The sequence below is a fragment of the Nelumbo nucifera genome, chromosome 4 (genome assembly GCF_055504915.1).
Source record: "Nelumbo nucifera cultivar China Antique chromosome 4, China Antique-T2T, whole genome shotgun sequence".
In the NCBI taxonomy this organism is placed as follows: Eukaryota; Viridiplantae; Streptophyta; class Magnoliopsida; order Proteales; family Nelumbonaceae; genus Nelumbo; species Nelumbo nucifera.
This window is the reverse complement of record NC_142652.1, coordinates 31,763,334-31,786,076: the sequence shown is the minus strand read 5'-3', so window position 1 is coordinate 31,786,076 and position 22,743 is coordinate 31,763,334. Positions and strand designations below refer to the sequence as shown.

At 38.1% G+C, this 22,743-nt stretch overlaps 1 protein-coding gene across 8 annotated transcripts in view; it reads right to left on the bottom strand.

The window, feature by feature from the left end:
• Positions 1-193: 193 nt before the first annotated feature.
• The window catches only part of LOC104609925 (PPR containing-like protein), a 34,809-nt gene continuing 12,259 nt past the window's right edge, over positions 194-22,743 (bottom strand). For 2 of the 8 annotated variants that reach the window (XM_010276355.3, XM_088903070.1), the window contains exons 3-10: positions 20,844-20,865; positions 19,363-19,482; positions 18,473-18,592; positions 16,307-16,450; positions 4,609-4,821; positions 1,676-1,877; positions 1,221-1,307; positions 194-1,051 (exon numbers count right to left, since the gene is read on the bottom strand). In XM_010276355.3, coding sequence (XP_010274657.1) covers positions 1,240-1,307; positions 1,676-1,877; positions 4,609-4,821; positions 16,307-16,450; positions 18,473-18,592; positions 19,363-19,482; positions 20,844-20,865 — 889 coding nt within the window. In that variant the 3' untranslated portion in view covers positions 194-1,051; positions 1,221-1,239. The remainder of the gene's footprint in view (positions 1,052-1,220; positions 1,308-1,675; positions 1,878-4,608; positions 4,822-16,306; positions 16,451-18,472; positions 18,593-19,362; positions 19,483-20,843; positions 20,866-22,743) is intronic. The other 6 variants (XM_010276356.3, XM_010276359.3, XM_010276357.3 and 3 more) reach the window with 6 other exon arrangements.

The window sequence follows — 22,743 nt, the reverse complement described above, 5'->3', positions numbered from 1 at the left end:
TAGGATAGGTTTAAGCTCAATCCAGGCCCAATCCTAAGAATTAGACCTAAGACTCAGGCCCAGTCAAATCCGGGCCTAATCCATATTGAAATTTGATGCACTCGAATTGGTATTGGGCCCGGGCTGGGGTCATGTTGATCAATCAGTCCAAACTAAAATTTGATATAAATGTATACGTATGCATCATGCATGGTTTACCAAAAGTATGCATACATATGTATATATGCATTAATGCATGTACATAGTCAGGTTAGACTTGAACTGGAATAAGGTTGAACCAGGCTCAGGTTAAGGGCTAAGCCTGAACCCAGTTTGAAAAATAAAAAAGCCCAAACTCTTGGGCCCAAGGACTGAAAATTCAAGCCCAGCCCGTGCAAAATTGCAGATTGGGCCCGCCCAAGTTGCACCCCTAGATCCTGTAACATTTAAAGCATTTTAATTCTACGTTTTTACAGAACTGGAAATGAATTGAAAATGTGTAGGGGAGACTAGTCATTTGAATTTTGAAGAATTGAAAGGCATGCTTCGAAATTCATTCCAGAGATCCAAATACAGCCAGTGCTCCCAGTACCCTTGTATACCTTCTTCACAATGTTTAAGGCAATTCCTTCCCCCAAAATCACGACCAAGCATCTCCTCGCGTGCATCATCTCGCTTATTGCTTCCAATCCGTCAAACTCAATAAGAAATGCAAGCTCAAGTGTTCTCCCATGTCTGCAGGTGCACGGTCACTCTCTTCAATTGTTTACTTCTATGAGATGCTGAATGAATGACAAACAGAATAAGCAACAATTACAAATTCCAAGATCCTTTCCCTGCCCCACCCACTATCTGCTTGTAAGCCGGGTAACAACAGAATCTGACAAGGACATAAAGCAAAAAGATTCAATCCTTTTGAAAGCAATAACCCTTCAATCTTCTCCTGAACCTTTTCAAACATGATATGGCATGCATGCATCACCAATGAAAATTGGGAAGGAAAGAGTTCTCATTTGTGACAACTGAGGCTACATAGACCAGGATTGCTTCCCAAAGCACTCTGCCTGCAATGCTAGAAAATAAAGACAATTGATTTGAAGACATAATATTTTGGAAGTAAAGGATAACATTCATTTCCCTTGCTTGTACAATTTTACTACAAAAAACATAAGCCATCCAATGGAAGATACAAGAAAACAGTTACAATATCTAGTTATTTTGTAGAAAAGGAAAATATTTACCATGTTGGTCTCATTATTATCAACTTGCTTGTAGGTCATCCACAGCAGGCTTTAAATTGTCTGAAGTATCTGTATTCTTTCTCTCACCTGTAAAGTAATCCAAATCAGAAGATGCTACTTCGATTTTTCATCCTATTGTTCTATCTTATTCCGCTAACCACATTAATGGACCTTCTCACCCAAACCTAGCACAAAATTGCCTTCAGTGGAAGGTTCAAAATGTCAGTATTGAGTATTATATTAGTAAGTTTGGATTCCAATACGGATACAGATATGCTTTGAAAACACATGGATACAGTGGAAAGACAGATATGCTTGGATACATTCAAGTATTAAAATATCGGTACACCCGATACAATCAAATGGGCATCCCTTTTTATTTATTTATTTTTAATTTTATAGGTATTAGAGGGTCCAACCCAGATTTCAAACTACCATGAAGGCAGAAAGCATACCCGATTTCCTTGTCTTTTTCTGTGAGGCCTTCTGAGATCGCTTGGGCTTTCCCTTCCATGTCTCAGTAAAAAGATGGTTGTACTTGTCCAATATTCTCTCTTTCTCTTCTGGTCGACCTAAAATCTCATAAGCATCTGCCACTTTCTGCACTATTGCTTTTTCCGGTGGTTTCCGATCAAATGCTTCAAGACCCTTGAAAAGCTTCAGAATCCATATTGGGTAATAAAATCATGTGCAAAGGTCAGCAATCACAAATTGGAGGTGAACATGTGTCTAACATATTTGGATTCTAAGAAACAAATCTAGAATGATAAACCAAATATAGTAGTTTCTGGAAATGCTATCAGCTCCAATAACAATATGCAGCCATACTTGGTACTAGGGATTGGAGTTAAAGACATATCAAGAAAATTAGAAGGATGAAATCAATTAGTACTCCAAGGGATTCTTGTAAAGTCTTATTTCTCTTGATTAATGAAAACATTTTCAATTAAAAAAAAAATCATAAATTTAGCTAAAGCTGGTACTAGGGATCATAGTAGAGGTAATTGATGCTAGCAGCAATGGATGCTTAAGTTGAGCAAAAGTGAGTTTTAGAGGAGAAAGCACCCTTATATGGATGAATACCTTATGCTAAATGTCAACATCCAAGGGGAGGAAAGGATTTTCTGACTGGAACATTTTGTTTCAGATCATTGTTGGGGTCCTATTGGGCTGATGACTAAGAGTTGGGGACACTGTGCCCAAACTAAGGAGGAAGGGAGCACTATTTGATGATTGTAGAGACACTATGGTTGTTGCCTTGCCTGGTGTGTTGGCAGTAAAGTCCATGACAGTTTTGAGGATTGGTTGCTGACAAAGTGAGGTGGATTGCCTATTGGAAACAACAAATTCTATTACTTTATAGAAAAGAATTACATTACAATTTAAAGTGCCATGCACCCATCTTCAATTAGCTAGTCTTAGCTAACCCCCTCCCCCCTTTCACTTGTATTGGTATTGTACCCCAATAAAAGAAATTTCCATGTACCCCAGATTTTGCCAAGCCATCCACCAGGTGATTAGCACTTGGAGTCCAACTAAGTCCAATTTCTGAAGATAGTGTAGATATTTCTGAAGGATTTATTGTCAACAAAGTAAGAGTGTAACGAACTGCTTGTTGATGAAGTCTTTATTGGATGCTCTTGTTTATTGGCTCAATATTTCTTCTTTCTTGTTGGGATGCACTTATTAAAGTTCCATGAAAAGTTTTTGGTTTGCAAGGCATGGTAATTTCTTTTGCTACTTTTTTGCTTTAGGTTTTTGCCCCTGTATGCCTCTTGTCTACCTTCTTCCTTTTTCTCCTTTAATATACTTCCATAGTTATCTATTTTAGGAGAAGAAAAAATCAATGAAAACAAAAGCAATAAAAGAAACATTACTGCAATAAAATATACATGAATCAGGCAAGAGAGACTCAGATCAATCACAAACCCTAACACAACCTCCAAAGTTACGAGGTGAAGCCTCTCAAGTTAAGACATCTAAACCAACCTTACAGGAAAAAAAAGGGCCCAATGCACTGAGATTCCCACCCCCATGATTCCAACATGAGCACAAAAGCCACCAAATAGAACCTTAAAGCAGACAACAGGACAGATGAACCTAACTGCATCCCACCACCAATGTTATCTATCAAAAAAAAACTTCCATCCCACCACCAAACAATCTTGAAAGCTCAACCAAACTTCTGCTCCTTGATCTCTTGATATTAGCTTGTACTGTATCTCCATTCCCCATTTTAGCAGATTGAGGATTTCCCTGGGCTAGATATTCTTTAACTGACTTAGCATCATCCAAACCCAAATCATTCAGAACCCTGTAACTTATACCAACAGAAACATTTAAGTCTTGGGAATATTCTATCACCGTAATCAAAGAATTTCACCAAATTATCCTTAACTCTAATTTTATCCGCACTAATGAGTTATTTGTTTGGCATAGGGCTTATCTACTTTGAACCTATACATCATAATTTTTTTTAATTGTTAGCATACATCATAATTGTATATAAAAATAGCAGACATTAAAGTAATAAGACTAAATATTTTGCAGAAACCTATGATCTTTGTGAAAAAAAATTGGTGTAATGGTAAAATATTGGACAGATGCATAAGAACACAGGTTCAAATCTGAGAGCAGCAACTTTGTGCAAAAAATGCCAAAACTCAGGTCTGTATCCAGTCCTCCCAAATATTGGGTAATAGCCCTTTTTTTTTAAATCTATGGTCTTTATAAAATTTCAAATTTTGTTGTACATTAATCTCAAGACCTTAAAACCTTACTAAGTTGCCAATTGAATTCACTTTATAGATTAAAAAAACTGAGAAGCATAAGCATAAACTCAGAAATTTATGTTGCACTTTGATGTAAGAAAAATGGAAGAAGGAAAAAAAAATCTAAAATAAAGTTCATTTCTTAGTTTGAATAACATAGGAAATCAAAAGTTAAGGCAAAGAGTGTAAATTTTCCCTTTGATCTCTTTTATTTTTTTCCTGAAAGGTAGAGAAAACAGTAGAGAGGATGCAATGGCTCAACACTCTCCTAAAAAAAATCTTTCTTTTCTTTTCTTTCTCCCTTTCTTTTCTATTTTCTTTCCTTCTCTCATTTGGATACATTAATACATTTTTTTTCTAATTTTCAACTAAACCCAATTGCCTTAAGAGGCTAGGAAGTACTAACTAAAGCAACTCCTTTGTCTTGGTTGTTTGAGTGAATTTTAAATATCATTTATGATTATTCTTTAGCCGCTATGACCATAAAAGGAAAATGAAACAAAAATCATTTTTCTTGGAAATGCAGGTTGCAGACAAAGAAGCATTTCAATGATGAGGAAAGGAAAATGAAATGTACAACTCAGATATCCTTACACAAGATAGTGCAATACGAGTACCTTTACAAGCCTATCCAGCATGTTATTCCGATAATATATAGATATCATCAGACTGCATAATTGCCATGGTACTGAATGTAGATCAGTACCAATTTTCTTCATCCAAAAGTTGTGTGCTTCTTCTGCCCTGTGGTCCATATCTAGAGCACGTATCAACTGTCTATATGTTCCCAATGTGTTCCCTTGGCCTTTGCTTAACATCCATTTTATAACCTGCAGAGTCCCAAAAGGCATAGTTAAGCACAAGTAGATAATGCAATTAGACAGCTCAGAATCAGGCATATTGAAATAGTAATTAAAAGGGTAGACCTCTACATCATTCCCTTCATAACCAAGGTCCCTTATCTGTATCACAATTTTTTACATGAATTCCACTGGTACCGGGTTATTTTCTAGATGATTACTCTTTTTCTCTTTTCCTTATTTTTCCATTTTTGCTGGGTATGGGAGAAGCTAGGCTCATAGATAACCCAAGTCTGAATCAAGTAGAAAGCTCCAGACAAAATTTCTGAATACTAGACTATTTTTCTGTAACATCACTTCTGCATATATACTAAGCAGCTGAGATAAAAAAATAAAAAATAAAAAAGAGCCTCAGCTGTTACACTGGGCTCCAAGGAAGGTAGAGAAGCACCTTATGGTGTGAGGGGTGTTGGAATTGCTCTTTATTCTTTAAGTATTTGAGCAGCTGGACAATTATGTCATTTTAATCTTTGTTATAAGGACACTATTATTGTGATCGGGGGAATAATTGTAACTTTGTTTAAGATTTTGAGTTTACCTCTCCTTTTTTTGCACCTTAAGTACTCTGTTAGTTGACAGGACTGGGGATTGATTCTCTTCTTTTTCTCTCCCTAGGTCAGTTTGATTTCCAGTTCTCTTCTCCTCTTCTCTATTCTCATTCTTTATTCTTCTCTTCCTCTCTAATAACTGATACTATTCACATGGTATCATAGCATATTTAGGGAAGACTCAAGAGGACAATTAAGGTTTCAAGTGTTGTCTCTTATTATTTTGTCGTAATCTCTCTCATATTTCTTGAATCACAGCAGGTAGGGGTTTTTCTCAGCCTTGGTTTCAGTTGTTTATGGCCACATCTTGTGGCTATGTATGGTGGTGGTGTGTTTGTGATTGAGCACCCTCTATTGAGAATTCAAAGAAGGTTTCCAACAAGGCAGGTCCTTAAACCCGTGCTGTTTTTTGGTTGATATGAATGGTATGTTTTGTGTTTGGGGCTGTGAGAATCTTGGTCTATGTTTTTATTTTTATTTTTTTGGTAATAGGTCTATGTTTTTATTTGAGTAAGTGATATTGTTATCAGCAGTAGCAGTCTTGTAGCGTTTCCTTGAATTGAAGGTGTTTGTTTCAGCCAGCAATATTCTTGGAGCTTGTGTCAATCAGAGTCTTTGGCAATGACAACATCCAAGTGGTGAGGCTAAATCTGGACTGGTTATCAGTTCATCAATGTTCATAGGACAAATGACTTCTATTAAACTAAATGGAGAGAATTATGCCCCTTGGTCAAACTCAGTTGAGGTTTTTTTCACTGCTAATGACAGACAAATATATCCTTGAAGACAAACCAGATTCAACCTCATCTAAGTACAGTGAATGGATACTGGAAAATGCCCAAATAATTGACCTGGTTATGGAACAGTATGGAGGTCAAGATTAGTACCAATCTTAAGTTCTTAGACACAATAAAGGATATATGGAATCACTGTAAATAGTTGTATTCAGGACAAAAAATGTTCCCCGAATTTATTAACTTTATCGAGATTACTTCCAATTACAGCAAGAAGGTGAAAGCGTAAAGTACCATTCCACTCTCAAAAATATTCAGAATTAGATGAATAATCAGCCCCTTACACTTAGGGGTGTCGACTGGACCAGATTTGGTCCAATCCAATCCGGTCCAATATAAGTCTTACAAATGGACAAGGTCCAATCCAATCTGATGAATATTTTAGACCATTTTGGACTGGTCCAATTCAATGTTTGGACCGTCCAATCTGCTCAAATTGGTTTTAATTTAGATTTGTTCCAATCCGAATCTGGTCCATTGACACTTATACTCTTATCTTCTATCAATGGATCAGATATTGGCTTAATCTGACCCAATCCAATATAAATCCATTATGGATGGATCAGGTCCAATCCAATGCAATAAATACTTTGGACCATTAACTCTGGACTGGTCCAATTCAATATATTTTGTTGGTCCATCTAAGATGTTCAAATTGATTTTGATTTGGACAGGGTCCAACCCAAAACCGGTTCATTGACACCCCTACTTACACTTAATTTAGCAAGGCAACAATAGGATCATGATCATCTGATAATGGCAAGGTTTTTGTTTGGACTCAAGGTAGAGTTCGAACCTATTCAAGCACAAATTTAGGAAGCAGTGAACTCCCTATGATAAATGTATTTTCTCAAGTTAGGAGAGCTCCTCCAATGAGTACAAATGTCATTGCTACTACTCATGGGGATAGGTCAGCTATGGCTGTGGTTAGAGGTGTTGGACGTGTCGAGACTCTTGATGTATTGTAGTACTATAGTCCCTGTTGTACTAATAGTCTTATTTTTTTTGGGAAAACTCCCGATAGGTGCCCTGTACTTTAGGCCAAGTGCCAATTTAGTACCTGAACTTTAAAACGCGACAAACTAGTACCTAAACTTTCATTTTGCGACAATCTAGTACCTACCATTAATGAACCGTCAGTTATGTATATCACGTGACCTCATGTGCGATTTAAGACTTAAAAATGTCAAAATTACCCTTGGACACTATTCATCATCTTCTTTCTCAAGAAAATGAAATAGAGCCCAAACACACTATTCATCATCTTCTTTCTCAAGAAAATGAAGATCAGGTTCTAGGAACCCAAATCTCTTGATGGAGGTGAAGCCTCCATCCACCACCAACCAAACGTTCTTCGCCGCACCGAAGAATGCTTGCAGCAATGGCTGAGTGCGTAGGTGGCTCCCTGTTGCCTTAGCAACTTACACCATAAACAATAAGTCTCCGACATCGATCTCAACCACACTGACATTGCTGGGTATCTCATACCCAAGCTTGGCATCTTAACGGATCTGGCTGACCGGCTCTTTTCCACCTCAACTCCAACCGTTTCTGCGGCATCTTCCCAGATACCATTTTTGCGGATCTGGCTCTTTGATAAGGACTTGAACAACCGCTTCCGATTTGGCATTTTGAACAACCTCGAAAACTCCCCCATCTCTGTCATCTTGTTGTCCAACAACAACCTCAGCGGTTACATCCCCAAGGCCTGCTTCCGCCCACCATTGGGTAGATGAAGAGCTTGGAGCAGTTCAACGTGGCTTACAATATGTTTACTGGAGTTGTACTGGCGGTAGTGTTTTAGCTGCCGAGATTGGGATTAAGATGATAGTGATGGACAAGGGTGGTGGTGGTGGAGGAGCAGTGGACGACACAAGGGAGGGGATGCAGTGCAGTGACCATCCTTACAAAAACAATCCAGGTGGCATTTGCGGCTTCTGCTTAAAAGAGAAGCTGGGTAAGCTATTGTCCTCGATTCGTTGAAGAGGCTTGTTCTCTTCGGTAACAAACGAATTCAACGGATCGATCCTAGCTGATCTCGGCAATTTGAAATCACTTCCAGAATCCTACTTACTCCCATGTTCACCGGTTACATAAGGCAACTCGGGCCAGGCTTCTGGTGGTGGTGATGGTGGTCGAGAAGCATGACTTGGTGACAAAGGAGGTGATTCTATGATGCACCCAAATGGAGGTGAGAGAGAAATAGAAACTTGTGGTGGCGGAGCACTGGTTGGAGGTGGGTAGAATTCTTCTAGGGGTGGAGGCGTTGTATAATGATGGGTTGGTGGCGGCACCCCAATATGTGGTGGAGGTGGCGATGGTGGTGTATAAAGGTGATGGGTTGGAGGAGAAGATGGGGAGGAGGTGAGGCATAACCAGAATGATGAGTTGGTGGTGGTGGTGGTGATGCGTAAGGATAATGATGGGTTGGTGGTGATGGAAGGTAATGTCTAATAGGAGGCTTTTGCTTAGTCTGGTTAGTTGGATGTGGAGATGGAGGTTGTGGTAATAATAGGATGCTTTGTCTTCGGTGGCGCTCCTTTCGACATGGTTGACTATGGCGGAGGAGGCTTGAAGAATCTAGGCGAGTGGGCCGAACTTGGCGGTGGGGGTTGCGGCATGTCATTGCTCCCGGTGCAGGGAAAGGAGTAGCACCACCCTTGCTGCCACTGCTACCGCATTTCAACTTGTTGCAGTCAACGTGTCGTGCAGCCCTGGGAGTTTACACTTGAAGGGCATTTTTGTCATGCTATTTAATAGCTGGTTAACGCCGGGTACTAGATTGTCGCAAAATGAAAGTTCGGGTACTAGATTGTCGCGTTTTAAAGTTCGGGTACTAAATTGGCACCCGGCCTAAAGTACAGGGTACCTATCGGGAATTCTACCGGCTATTGATTCAATTTGATTCTTTGGTTGTTAAAAGGATTTTTTGGGAAGTCTTTTGACTATCATCAAGCCCTGTTTGAAGTCCGTTTGAAGGTTGTTCTAATCAGCCGAAAGTGATAGGTTTTTTTTGTTGGAAAAGATGCCAGAAGGTTAGTATTCTTTTGATTTCTTCAAATCGGCTGATCCAATCAGCCTATTGTCATTCCTGTGAAGTTTGACAAAACTAACTACAACATGTGGAAGTTCCGATTTGATTTCTTTGTTGAAGGAAAAGGTCTGGGAGGATATTTGAATGGAAAAGTTACTAAACTGGATGAAAATGATACAAGGCTTATTCATAATGGAAGTTGGATAATGGGAAAATAGTTTCCTGGATATTTAGTTCAATAGTATCTCATATTGTAGTATCCATGAGGAGAATGCAAACTGCCTATGAGATGTATGCATACTTGAAGAAAGTTTACCACTAATCTAATATGTCAAGACAGTATCGGATTGAGTTTGAGATTTTTACTTATTGTCAGGGAGACAGGAAGATTTAGGAATACTATGCCATTTTTCTTGACTTGTTGGCAGAATATGAACTTGTCCATATAGATCCTTCAAACACTGTAGAATGTGTAAGTATCTCCAACAACATTTTGAGAAAAGAAAGGTGAAGACTTAGACTTGAATATGAGATAATTAGGTCTAATGTTTTGACTAGAGGAACTCTTCCAGATTTGGATTCAATGATGGGTGAACTACGAGGGAGGAGACTAGACTCCTAACTGTTGGGGCTGACACTACTTTTATTGTTCAAGGAAGTGAAAAGTCAAGTGCTAAGGATTTCTCAAAACTCAGTGTTACGAGTGCAAGGGGTTTAGACACATTCCTTCTCACTGCAAGAAAAGGAATGTTTTCACTTTTTGTAAGCAACAAGGTCATATCATTCCAAATTGTTTAGTTAGACCATCTAAGGGTGCTCAAAAGAACCAGCCACGTGAGTATTAGATGACTAAGGGACAAACCACTAGCATTTCCTCTACCAAGGGTGATTCCTCTGTTAAGGGTGAACCTTCTGCATCTATGGATGAAAAAATAAAACAACCGGTATCCTTCACTATTTTTTTTATGAATTGTATCCTTCGCTATTTCCTTACCTTTTTTGCTATTGGCTGATTTGGCGAGTTTTTTGGTTATTGTCTCAGTCTCATGTTTGGATCATTGACTTTGGGGCAAATAATCATATGACAGGAGCTTACCCTGTCATATGATAGGGGCTCACAGCCTCTTGTTTTCTTTCTATTCTGAGATACTAAGCGACACTGAGGCGGGCACCTAGGCAACTAAGTGCTCCCTTGTCACCTAGGTTCACTTTGGCACCTTGAAAATTATGTCTATTGCCTTCATTTGTTCCACTTAACCGGGTATATCTTTCATATCTTATACAGTTAACTTACTTATTAATGGTAAAATTAAAAGAGGACCTCAAGACTAGTAGATAACATCTTTTACGTCAATTCAGGTTACTCTAGTGGTTTCTTCTTTCTTTTCTAAGTTATATGCAATTAACTAAATAAGAATTTACACACATCAAATTTATCACATGATATCTAGTTACCTATACATGCATAGCATACCAGTGTTGGGCATGATATATACCTAAAACAACAACAGATACTGCATGGACACTATGTAATGCAGTGCTTTTAGCCAATCAGGCTATCAATTTTCTTTATTTTTACTTTGAAGTTTAATTAAATTTAGAAAGTAATTTAGAGATGGCATTTAGCTTCAAAAACTACATATAAAAGCATGATGCCATGATATAAGTATACTTAATGGGACACCACCCCTGTAACTATCACCAGGATCTTATGTAATGGAGAGTTGTATCTCCATTTCTGGTATTCATGTCTGTGTTGGTATCCATATATGGACATCACAATTTATCAAATAGATACTTTAAGAAAGAGAATAAAAAAAGCCATTCCCCAATGTTGGTCCCTTCTGTCTAGGATCTTGGGAGGGGTGGACTGGAAATATGAACTTAACCTCTTGGAAAAGAACATGTGTTCACACAATTTCCTGCCCAAGATTTTACCATAACACCAAAAAATTTAACAAGTGGCCACTCTCAGACTCGAACCTACTTTCTCATGCTTGTCAGCATGAAATTTTACCACTACACCAATGGTTTTAAGTATCAATACATCCAATATGCACGAACAGGCATATCGGGTATTTCGATACTTCATAACTTTTTTTAGTTTTTTTTTCAATATTGTTTCAAGGGGTCGATTTTAGGCTTGCCTGCCCCCTGAAAGTGGCCAAATTTCAAAACACTCCTTATTTGAGGTTTCGACTTTCAGGGAGCTACCGATATTATACGGTATGTATCTAAATTTTGAACCTTGACTACACCAATCAATGGCTCCGAAAAAAGGCCATTACCCAATGTTGGTCCCAGCTATCTGGGTTCTTTGGAGGGGTGGACTGGATATGGACATAATCTTTAGCATTTTCTTGCACAAAGTGGCCACTCTCAGACTTAAACCAGTTTTTTCATGCTCGTCACCCTGGCTACTCTCAGACTTAAACCAGTTTTTTCATGCTTGTCACCCTTGCCATTAAACCATAAATTAAAGAACTTGGACAATCTGATCATTTCTCCTAAAAGCGACCAGTTCTGATGGAATGGTGTCAGTGACTGTGCATAAGTAATCATAACAATGATGTTGGCTGTTTGGTGAACATTTTGATGGTTGGGGTGTTTGAGAATTAAGTCTGAAATAGTTAAGGAATTTGCATACCTTTTTTTTTATCATAACGAGTAAACTTTATTAGAAGAAAGAGCCAAGTACAATGCAGAGGGGGATAAACTTTCTTATACCACCCTCATGGAACTAACCAAAGCCACAACAATGAGAAGAAATGATTACAATTGAGCCCAAAAAAAGGAGGTTCTATTCACCCCTTGCTTTGCTAGCCCATCAGCAAAGAAGTTGGAACTTCTTCTGACCCAAGACACCTTGACTTCAATGTCTTTTGTTAGCCATTTGAACTGCTTCCTTTCGTTGTTGTAGTTCCAAAAACCATTGGTTTTCTTCTTTATCCAGTCCACCACCAGCTTTGAGTCTCCCTCGATAATCAACTTTCTAATGTTCAGTTCCTTTGCTCTCTTAGCCCCTTCCACAACTTTCTAATGTTCAGTTCCTTCAATGAATTGCGCACCCAAATTGGACCTGAGAACAGAGCGATTATATTTCTTTCCTCATCCCGAAAAACTCTACCAATTACCCAATTGCCCTGGGTTTCCAACACTACTCCCATCAAAACTCGGTTTTACAAACCCATTAGTTGCGCACCTCAATGACAGCTTCTCTGCTTCTCTCTTTATCTGAAAATAGCCTTGAGTTCCTTTCTTCCCAAATGGTCCAAATTATTGCAGCCCTTACACATATCTACATTACCTGACCTCTCTTCTTTGGCCAACTAAAAGCTGTAGAGGCAAATAAGCTTTGCACATTCGATGGAGGGAACCACCTGCACCCAAACCAAGAAAGAAACCAGAGCCAAATACTTTCAGTAAAAGTGCAAGAGACTAATCAGTCACAACTGGTCTCACCATCAGCCTTACAGAGAATGCACCAATGAGAGGATAAGCAGTTGTTAGGTCTCTTTCTTTGAAGCAAGTCACATGAATTGATTCTTTCAAAGAAGACTTCCCAGCATAGACTCCCAACCCTAGGAGGAATAGGCCTATTTCAAACCTCTTTCACAGGGAAAGAATGTCCACCACTATTAGTAGGTTGAGTTAAGGATCTGAAAAAAAAAAAAGGTACGAGAGAACATACTAGAGGGCAAAGGGGTCCAAAATTCGGCTATCAAAGTTATCAGGGTCTAGGAAAGTTTTATCAAGAATATCAATCAACACTCATAAGTTGTTTAACTCGGTATCCCTAACAGCTCATTTGAGGCCCAAGTCCCACCCATACCCAGATCTGGAAATGGAAGGAACTAGAAAAGAAGAAACAAATTCATTTTTGTAGTTGGAGAGGGAAAACAAAGAAGGAAATTGATCTTTCAGAGGGGAGTCCCCAACCATGATGTTCCCAGGATTTAATATGATCACCAGAACACAAATCATACCTGATCCAAGGCAAGAACAAAGGTAGGATAGCTTGAATTGCCTTCCAGGGGGAGGCTCTCGTAGCCCCTAGCCAATATTCTAGCATCCCAGTCATTTGCCACAAGCCCATGAATATTGACAATTACCTTGGCCCATAGGTTGTTCTTCTCCAAAGGAAGCCTCCACAACCATTTTCCTAAAAGAGCCACATTTCTTTTCTGGATGTTTCCAATACCCAACCCTCCAAAATTTTTACTTGTAGTCACCAAATCCCATCTCACCCTATGATCCTTTTTCTCCTCCCCTGGCTCCCATAGAAAGTCCCTCATCACTTTTTCCGAAGTCCTAGCTACACCTACTAGGATTTTAAAAATTGACGGGTAATGGAATTTACATACCTTGTCCTTCAACTTCCAACACTCGAGACATGACAAATGTTTAAGGAGGTCACTTTGCAAAACCAGGTGTAGAGAGATTGGGCCGAATGGGCCCTAGTGCCTTATTGTGTTCTTTATCTTCTCTTATTTGTTATGCTTGTTAATGGGCCTTGTCCTTATGGGCCTATTAATCATCTTTTTACTTCTTTTAAGTCATGTTTATGAGCTGGCCACCCCATTAAGGGCAGTATTATAATTGTTTCTATCAAGATTAGATTAATAAAAGATTAGTCGAGTAAGGAGAGAAACATTGAAGCATCTTTTCCTTCTCCCTTCTTCATCTTCTTCCTCTTCTTCACTACTGTTTCTCTTCTATTTCTCTCTCTTTTCTCTCTATAATCTGAGATTTATTTTCTGATTTTATTGGACTGAATCACATCTCCAGGCATTTGCTTACCTGGATGCAGGGCCTCCAGCTTCAATTGATGCTTGAAACTATCCATAAAGTAACCCCAGGTTAGATGTAACCTTCACCTTAACCAGTTTTTATGCCTAAAAAAGCTCTTTAAATGACTCTAGGACTAAAATCATGCATAATCATACATTATGACAGATGATGTAGTTGCTTGTGTCTTAGAGTTACCCATTGCATGTAATGGAAACATGCAAACAAATATTGGATGGGGGGGGAGAGGGACTTAATAACAAACTGGTATAGATCAAAGTCGATTTTTGAACCCCGTGGGGGAAAAGTTTGAGAAAAGATTGGCGGCTTGAAGGAGGAACTACATTTCTTTAGGGGGCAGAGTGACTTTAATAAAAGCTACACTTGCCAATCTGCCAATCTACTTTCTGTCAGCATTTAGGATACCTAACAGGGAAGCTAAGAGGATTGAAAAATTGATGAGGGACTTCCTATGGGAGCCAGTGGAAGGAAAAAAAAGGATCATTTGATCAGCTGGGAAGTAGTGAGCCGAATTAAAAAAGAAGGGGGGTTAGGGCTAGGACAGATAGCTAGGAAGAACGAAGCTCTTATAGGTAAGTGGCTTTGGAGGTGGCCCTTGGAAAGAGAGAGGTTATGGCATGAGGTAGTGGCTAGCATTCATGGCTGTTCTGAGACTGGTTGGGATGCAAGGGTATCTTGATGGGCTTCACTCACAACCCCTTGGAAGGCCATTTCAAGCACCCTCCCTAATTTCCTCAGGTATGTAAGGTATGATGTCTACTCTGGTAATTTTGTTCTTTTCTGGGAAGATATTTGAGTGGGCTCTCGACCTCTAAAAGATCGCTTCCCCTCCTTGTACTCTATCTCCCTCTTTAAAAAGGACCACGTTTCAAGATGTCTTTCTCCCCCAGTTCTCCCCTTGACTTTGAATTGGAATTTTAGGTTTCATAGAGGTTTAAGGGATGGGGAATCTGCTTGTGTCTCTGAGCTTTTGCTTCTTTTGGACTTTGTTTGTTTGGACCTCTCTAAACCCGATAGAAGAATTTGGACTCTAACTCCTAATGGTTCCTTTACTTTTGCTTCTTATCTCAAGTCCCTCTGCTATGCCCCTCTCTCTTTGGAGTTCCCTGTCAAAGAAATCTGGTCAAGGCCCATTCCCCCTAAAGTAGTTGTTTTCTACTGGGAAGCCTTTTATGGTAAGATCAATACTATGGATATAACCTATAAAAGAAGAGACCATTTCCTTGTATATCCCCAAACTGGTGTATTTTGTGTAAAGCTCGTAATGAGGATTACCACCATTTGCTATTTTCTTGTGCTTTTGCTGATAATATTTGGAATTGGGCCTTTATGTTGTTTAGGTGCAAGCGGATCTTGCCCTCTGAAGTAAACTTGCTTTTTGATCCATCTACTTTTGGGCAGCCAACAAGGAGAGGGAAACTAATGTGGAAGTACATCAGAGCAACCATTTTGCGGATTATTTGGGAGGAAAGGAATTTTAGAATATTCAAAGAAAGAAAAGAAGTATCGATAAAGTAAAGAAGTGCATTTTGACAAGAACAATTCATTGGCTAAAAACTTCAGATTTGTTCAGAGGTTATTCTTTTGATGATCTCTAGAAAAGTTGGGCAGAGGTGGCCTCCACAGCTCCCAAAAAGAATAGGTTACAGATAGAGTGGAGACCTCCTAGAGAGGGTGTGGTAAAGTAGAACTTTGATGGAAGCGGTCTAGGCAACCTAGGGCCTTCGGGTATAGGAGGGATCTTAAAAGATAAGGATAGAAACATCCTATCCCTATTTTCAAGACCAGTGCGAGTTGGCAATTCAACAAGGGCTGAGATACTGGTTGCGGTGCAAGGAATACAGGTTGCAAACCAACTAGGAGTGGAAAATCTGATAGTTGAGGGAGATTCTAAGGTGGTAGTGGGTTGGTTGTCGAGTCCAGAAACAGTTCTATGGGGCTATAGGGATCTTCTTAAGAAAGTTAATTGGCTCACAAGGAATATGTTAGTCACCTATCAGTGGGTCAGCAGATCGGCAAATGCCAGGGCTGGTTCTTTGGAAAAACAAGGGGTCTCAAGGGTTGAATTATTTTCTGCTACTCTATGATTGTATTCTGTTAAAAGTTTGTTTATGCTCTCACCTCCAGGGGAGGTAACACCTCATGCCTCCTCTTAGGGTGAATGTACACTTCCTTTCTTACCATTAGTAGAATCATTATTCATTTATCAAAAAAAAAGTATTCAAGTAACAGACATGCAGTGGAGAACTACAAAGAGAAATGCCAAGTACCTGAATGACTCTATGCCACTGTTGCTCCTTTTCAAGAGCCAATAGTACTTGTTTAAGTGATGCAATAGGAAAGTTTCGCTCCCATGCAACCCATGCATCAAGAGCACCATAAATTGCTTCTTTAGAATCCTTGAGGTCAGAAAGCTGCAATATTTTGGGGTTTCTCAATAAAATATACTAATGAGACCAGCAATAGAAACAGAAATGTGGGTAGATATTGGATTCAAACCACTAACACCTCAAGTCAATAGAGTATATACAGATACATTGAAATTATACATATCCAATAAAAATGTACCACTAACAAATTATCTGTTAATTGATGCAACATTTTTGGGTTTGGTAATTGAATATTTATTGAGAAAAAGAAAGATGTAAAAGTAAAATTATCAAGACCCCCCAAAAAAGCGGGTTTCAAATGATTAAAACAAAACACAGTCCGTAAGGATGTATTTTAGTTCACTAATTTATTTTCTCTTTATAAAAAAAAAGGATCTCTTCATCAATTATAGAAAAATCTTTTCAGACCAAATCTCTATCAAGAGAGGGTTTGTCGATCAATGGAACATCATACCCAAAACTAGCATCTAGAGACACTTTTCGGAAACAAAATCATACATCAGTTAAAATGCTTCCTCTAACAAATAGAAGAGCCTATCAGAAAAAACATGTAATAATAATATTTATATCTAACATCAGCTCCAAAAATATTTGAAAAACCTATTATCAGATGATGCAGAAGATGTCATTTTTCAATAAATATATTTTTGCATTAGGCTGACTTTGGTTTTTATTTCCCTTTTTAATCTATGCATTTTGCTTTTTAAGCACCATATATGGGCATAAGGATATAAAGAGCCACATATGGCAAACATGTATATTATAGAGTGCGATAAGAGTAAAAAAAAAAAAAAAACAAAACAAAACAAAAGTGATCTGTGGGGATAATGATCCCCATGCCCAAAGAATAAGGCCTTTGTTTTCCAATCTGAAATTTTGAATTGTGACGCATTACAGTAAATACCAAAAATGAAACAAAATACACAATCCACTTGTAAACAAGCCAAGGACATGACCCTTGGAACTGGTGGATGAGAATCATATGGGCTGGAGATCTTCGATATCTCTTGCATTCTATTTATTGCAGTCAAATTTGACAATTCAGGTTATCATTGTCAGAAACTTGGATATGGATCGTGCAGTTACAACTTGCAACATGCAATATTTTTTTTAGTTACAACATACAATTGATACACAATACCTTACATTGTTACTTATCAAATTAAACTTTGCCAACAAACCAAGAATAAAATATGGGGATTAACCTTCAAAATATATGCTGAACATGCCATAATCATTATTTTTAAGGGTTTTTTTCTGAACCAAAGTTATGAGTAGAGATTGTTACTGGATTCACTCTATGAAACATTTTCTGGCTTTTTCCTAAAGTCATACATTATGTATTTATTTTGTTTACACAAACATTTCCTTTTTTTTTATCAATGTTTACACAAATAGTTCTTCCATTTTATATACATTGAGATCTACGTTAATGGAAAGCAAAAGAAGCTGCATCTCCATTTGTAATGTAAGGCATCATTTATGGAGAATGCTTATGGTTTTAGATTTAAAGTGATACAAATTAACTATTTGGAGCAACAACTTGGTTAATTATAGTATACATTTTATTAGTAAGAGCATAGTAATTTACTTTGTTCACTGTTATGAAACATTTTATGGTTTTTTTTAGTCTATCCACACATTATGTCTTTCTTTTACAATTCCAAAAGTTTATACAAAGACTTTTTTTATCAATATTTATAAAAGGAGTCCTTCCATTTTGTATGCATTGAGATCTGAATAAGTTCATCAACCTCAGCTTCTGAAAATAATTTACATATACAATTTACGCCTCGGGGGTCATTGCTTGATGGAATGGTAAACCTCAGGCTGACAAGCGTGAGAATGCATGTCCAAGTCTGAGAGTGGCCACTCTATGCAAAAAGCCAAAGGTTAGGTCTGAATCCAGTCCCAAGATCCCAGATAAATGGGACCAATAGTGGGTAATGGCCTTCATACAATTTACACCTTATATTTAAAGAAGGAAGAAATAAGAAACTTCACAATTTACCAATTCAAAGGAAAAACTTCAGAATTCACACTTACTGTGTTAACAAGGAACTTAATCTTATCCTTCTTTGAGACATTCTCACCAATTTGAAACTTGTGTATGTGTAAATTATCATCACTTAAATCTTCATGCTTGGTTTGATTGCCAAGCTGTACCTGGAGAGAAAAAAAAAAGAGTCAAATTCAGTTTAAACACCCCATAAAGTAAGGATAATCTATCAGCGTTTCTTCAACATATAGATAAGCATATCTGATAATAGATTCCAAACGTGAGAAATGCACCTTAGGTATGAATAGAATCCTTAATGAAATTTTATACAAGGAAAAAGAAGGCCAAAATGGTGATGGTTTTTTTTATTGGTAACTTGGCAGCTTACTGATTGATGATAAAAAATGCAGTTATATAAAATAATGTAAGTGCCCAGCACCCCAAAAGTCCCTGGGCAGCCTTGCTGCCTTGCCTTATGTTTCCGTTAACTTACAATCATGGGTTTGGATCACTGAATGCCTTAAATTTAACTTCACTTTCATTCTTTTTAACTTTCTTATGGTATAATATTTTTCCAAGTTTTCTCTATTTTTAGATTCTTGCCAGTATTTATAACATGCTCATTTAAACTAATTATATTTTGAACATCTTGTTCCACCACCAAGTTTATTCAGCACTTTTCCATTTCCTTTTAGATTCTCCTAAAACATCCTTTGCTACTTTCTTTATGCAGTTCCGAATAACAACTTTAGAAACTAACCAATGGGCTTGAATGAAGTTCTTAATAACAAATTAATGTAGTTCTGGCAAGAAAATGTCCACTAGTTTATAGAAATGAATGGCACCCATGATGGATATTCTTTAAATACTTCTTGAAGCTTATCCTAGCATGCATATGTTACATATAAAAATCAAAACATTCTTTAATATGGAGAACCTCTGATGAAATTATTGCTCCACGGCTGCAATCATTGGGTATTTGACCTTGTACTGTTGTACTGTAGCTAGGAATCCCAAATGGCAGTTTAATCATTCCTAATTGAGTAATCCAACCTACCTGCAGATGCACAGAAAAAATAATGAAGCAAACCAATCCATGTAAAGAATGGCCAAGTTTGATAAAGCTCATTGATTCAGTTGAAACTCACATAAATTAAGCTAATCTTATTTAACTCCAAGTTGATTCATTCAGATGAATGCATGTATGCATATGCATACTTATGTATGTATTTCTACATGTAAAACACACAAAACCACATAAAAAGAAAGGAAGGAATAAATGGAGAATACATGGATAGAAATATGCCACAAATAACCCCAAAAATCCATCCCTTGTATACCAAAGCATACATCACAAAACTAGAATAATTAAACCATCCCTCCAATGGATAATGCAACTAGCCACGCCAGTACAAAAAGCATGTACAATCTGATGAGGTATATAGGGACTGATCAAAAAACTGCCCTGGCATCACTATACCCTCCACCCTGCTTTACAAAAAATTCCCATGTACAAAAAAGGAGTTGAAGCCTATATTCTTGAAAATCTTAGGACAAGAGAGCCATGAAAACATCTTTCCCAAAATTTTCTGAAAAATAACATCTGTAAGGCTAATCTTGATTTAAAAAATCCTTGTGTCTCTCCTGCCATATGCACCAAAACACCACCACTGGGACTATATTTCAGATCAGTTTTCCTCTTTTGTTCAGGCCTTCACCCTCCAACCTATTATAAACTCCGCTACTGAGCTTGGATAGCAGCTTTGCCCTCAAAAGGTTGTAAAATTCTGGACCAAATTTCATAAGAAAAGCTGCAATGCAGTGATTCACATATTTCAGGTGTCCTTCACATAAAACACAATCTGATGAGTCCAGTAGCAGACCCTTCCACAAGAGGCTGTCCATGGTTATGATTCTGTTTAGGCAAGCAGTCCAAACAAAAAAAAAAAAAGCAATTTTTGAAGGCACATTCTTTTACTGAATGATGTTGGCAGGGACTAGCTGCTCGTCTGTACTGATCAAAGCATTGTAGAATGATTTGACTGTGAACTTTCCTGCTTTAATATGTAACATTTCCGCCATTGCGTCCATCCCATAGTCATCTAAATTCATTCCAAATTCTGGAAGCCACACCACAGTACCACACTTCCCTCATGCAGTCAAAAATCACTAGAGGTTCTTTCTGGTCTTTTATTTGTAATATGTGGCAATTCTTGATATTCAAGATTATCAAAACCAGGTAGAATCTTTAAAGGACACAAATCACACAATAAAATCATTATGTCAACTTAACCTGAATAGATTGCAAGGCTGACTGTTTTTATATTTTTCACCTCAAGAATTCAAAAAATTTACAGAGACAGCATTAATAACATCAGTAAGAGTTGGTAAAATAAGGTGAAGAAAAATGAAAGGTACCTCCATTCTTTGGGTCAAAAACCTGCAGAAAGTATTATAAGTCAGGAATTAGATACGCATTACTCAATGCTTAGACTAAACTAGCATGCAGAATTTACAAGATGTCAAAACCTTCAAATCTAAGGGAGATTGGAGATATTACCAAGTAATAGGATTAAGAATAATTAGAATAAATAGGTTTAAGAATAAAAAAAATGAGAGAAGAAAAGAAAATAATATAAATTGTAAGAATCAGCATAAAGAAACTCAAGCCACTGGCATCAGGAAAAAGAAAATCATGTCCAGTACTCCAATTTCCACAGATAATCGATAGTCCCCTGCTCAACTATCTGGTTCTTTTCTCTTGATTCCTAATATGATCTCAACACTATTCCTCTAAGTGGATCTAGGGTATATCAACTCAGTTCATAAAAACCACATATGAGGAGATGGCCAATCAAGGGGATATTTTCAATTAGTTCCTTGAACTCAGAAAAAAAAACATATCCCAACTAAGATAACCACAAAGCAATCTTTTAAAACAAGGATAGTTCTCTTGATCAGCACACATAATAGATAAGAGAGTCTAAGGAGGACACTAATATATTATCTTCAAAATAAGATGGAATTCTTCTAAATAAAAGGTTAACCCCTCAAAAAAGCTTTCTGTTAGAATGCATCAATATTTTAAAAGGTGTGGGAAGTACAGTTCCACATAATGTACCCATTTACTGCTTGTCCTTGCTGAAGGCTCCAGCTTTGGTGCAAGAAGAAATTGAAAAGTTACTGAGAGATTTTCTCTGGAATCTAAAGGTGGAGAGAAAGAAATTATCATTTGGTGAGTTGGGACCTGGTTTGTAGGGCCAAGAGGGATGGGGGTTTGGGAGTGAGAAGGGTGGGAACTTTTAATAAGGCCTTGTTGGGGAAATGAGTTTGGCGGTTTGGTAGAGAGAGGGAAGCACAATGGAGAAGGGTGGTGGCTTGCGAATATGGAGTGGTGAATTTTGGGTGGGATGTGAGGTAAATCCTATCTACGTATGGGGTGAGTGTCTGGAAAGGAATCATGAAGTTTAACTCTTTGATTCAACCGTTTTTAAAGGGAAAATTCCCAATAGGTACCCTGTACTCCAGGCCGAGTGCCAATTTAGTACCCGTACTTTAAAACGCAACAATCTAGTACCCGAACTTTCAAAACGCGACAATCTAGTACCTGCCGCTAACTAGTCGTTAAATGGCACGTGAAAAGACAAAACTACCCTTGAAATATCATCTAATTTTCTTTATCAACCTATCCATAAAATCAAAACCAATATTCACACATGATCACTCCTGCAACGAATCCAATCCTTTTAACACATCCATGTCTCCCTAAGAAGAAACTTCTGAATTTTTCCTGGTGTCTTGGGAAGTTCGTCTCTAAACACCACCGTCTTGGGAACCATGTAGTGTGGCAACCGACCACGGCAATATTCTATGGTCTCCTTCTCCGACGGCCTTGGCATCTGAGGTTTCGAGCTTATAAAAGCACATGGAGTCTCACCCCAGAACTCGTCCGGCTAAGCTACCACTGCCACTTCCTTCACGGTTGGATTTGTGTATAGCACTGATTCCACCTCCACGCTGCTCAGGTTCTCACCGCCGCTTATGATCATGTCCTTCGACCGGTCTTTCGGCTTCTCCCGACAAAAGCAAAGGCGAACAGAAGCCAAACCTGTTGATTTGATTACTACTAAGGTCCAATAATAGGTCGGGCAAGTCGAAGCCAAACCTTTGCTGACCACAGATAAAACATACATAAAAACCACACCAGAAATGACCACCAGAAGCAGCATTCCAACCCTCATACCAGCAAATTTGCAGATCCGGTGAAGAAACTTTTCCTTCTCTCTAGACCCAGACAGGAGCATCTTCAGGGGCTTGC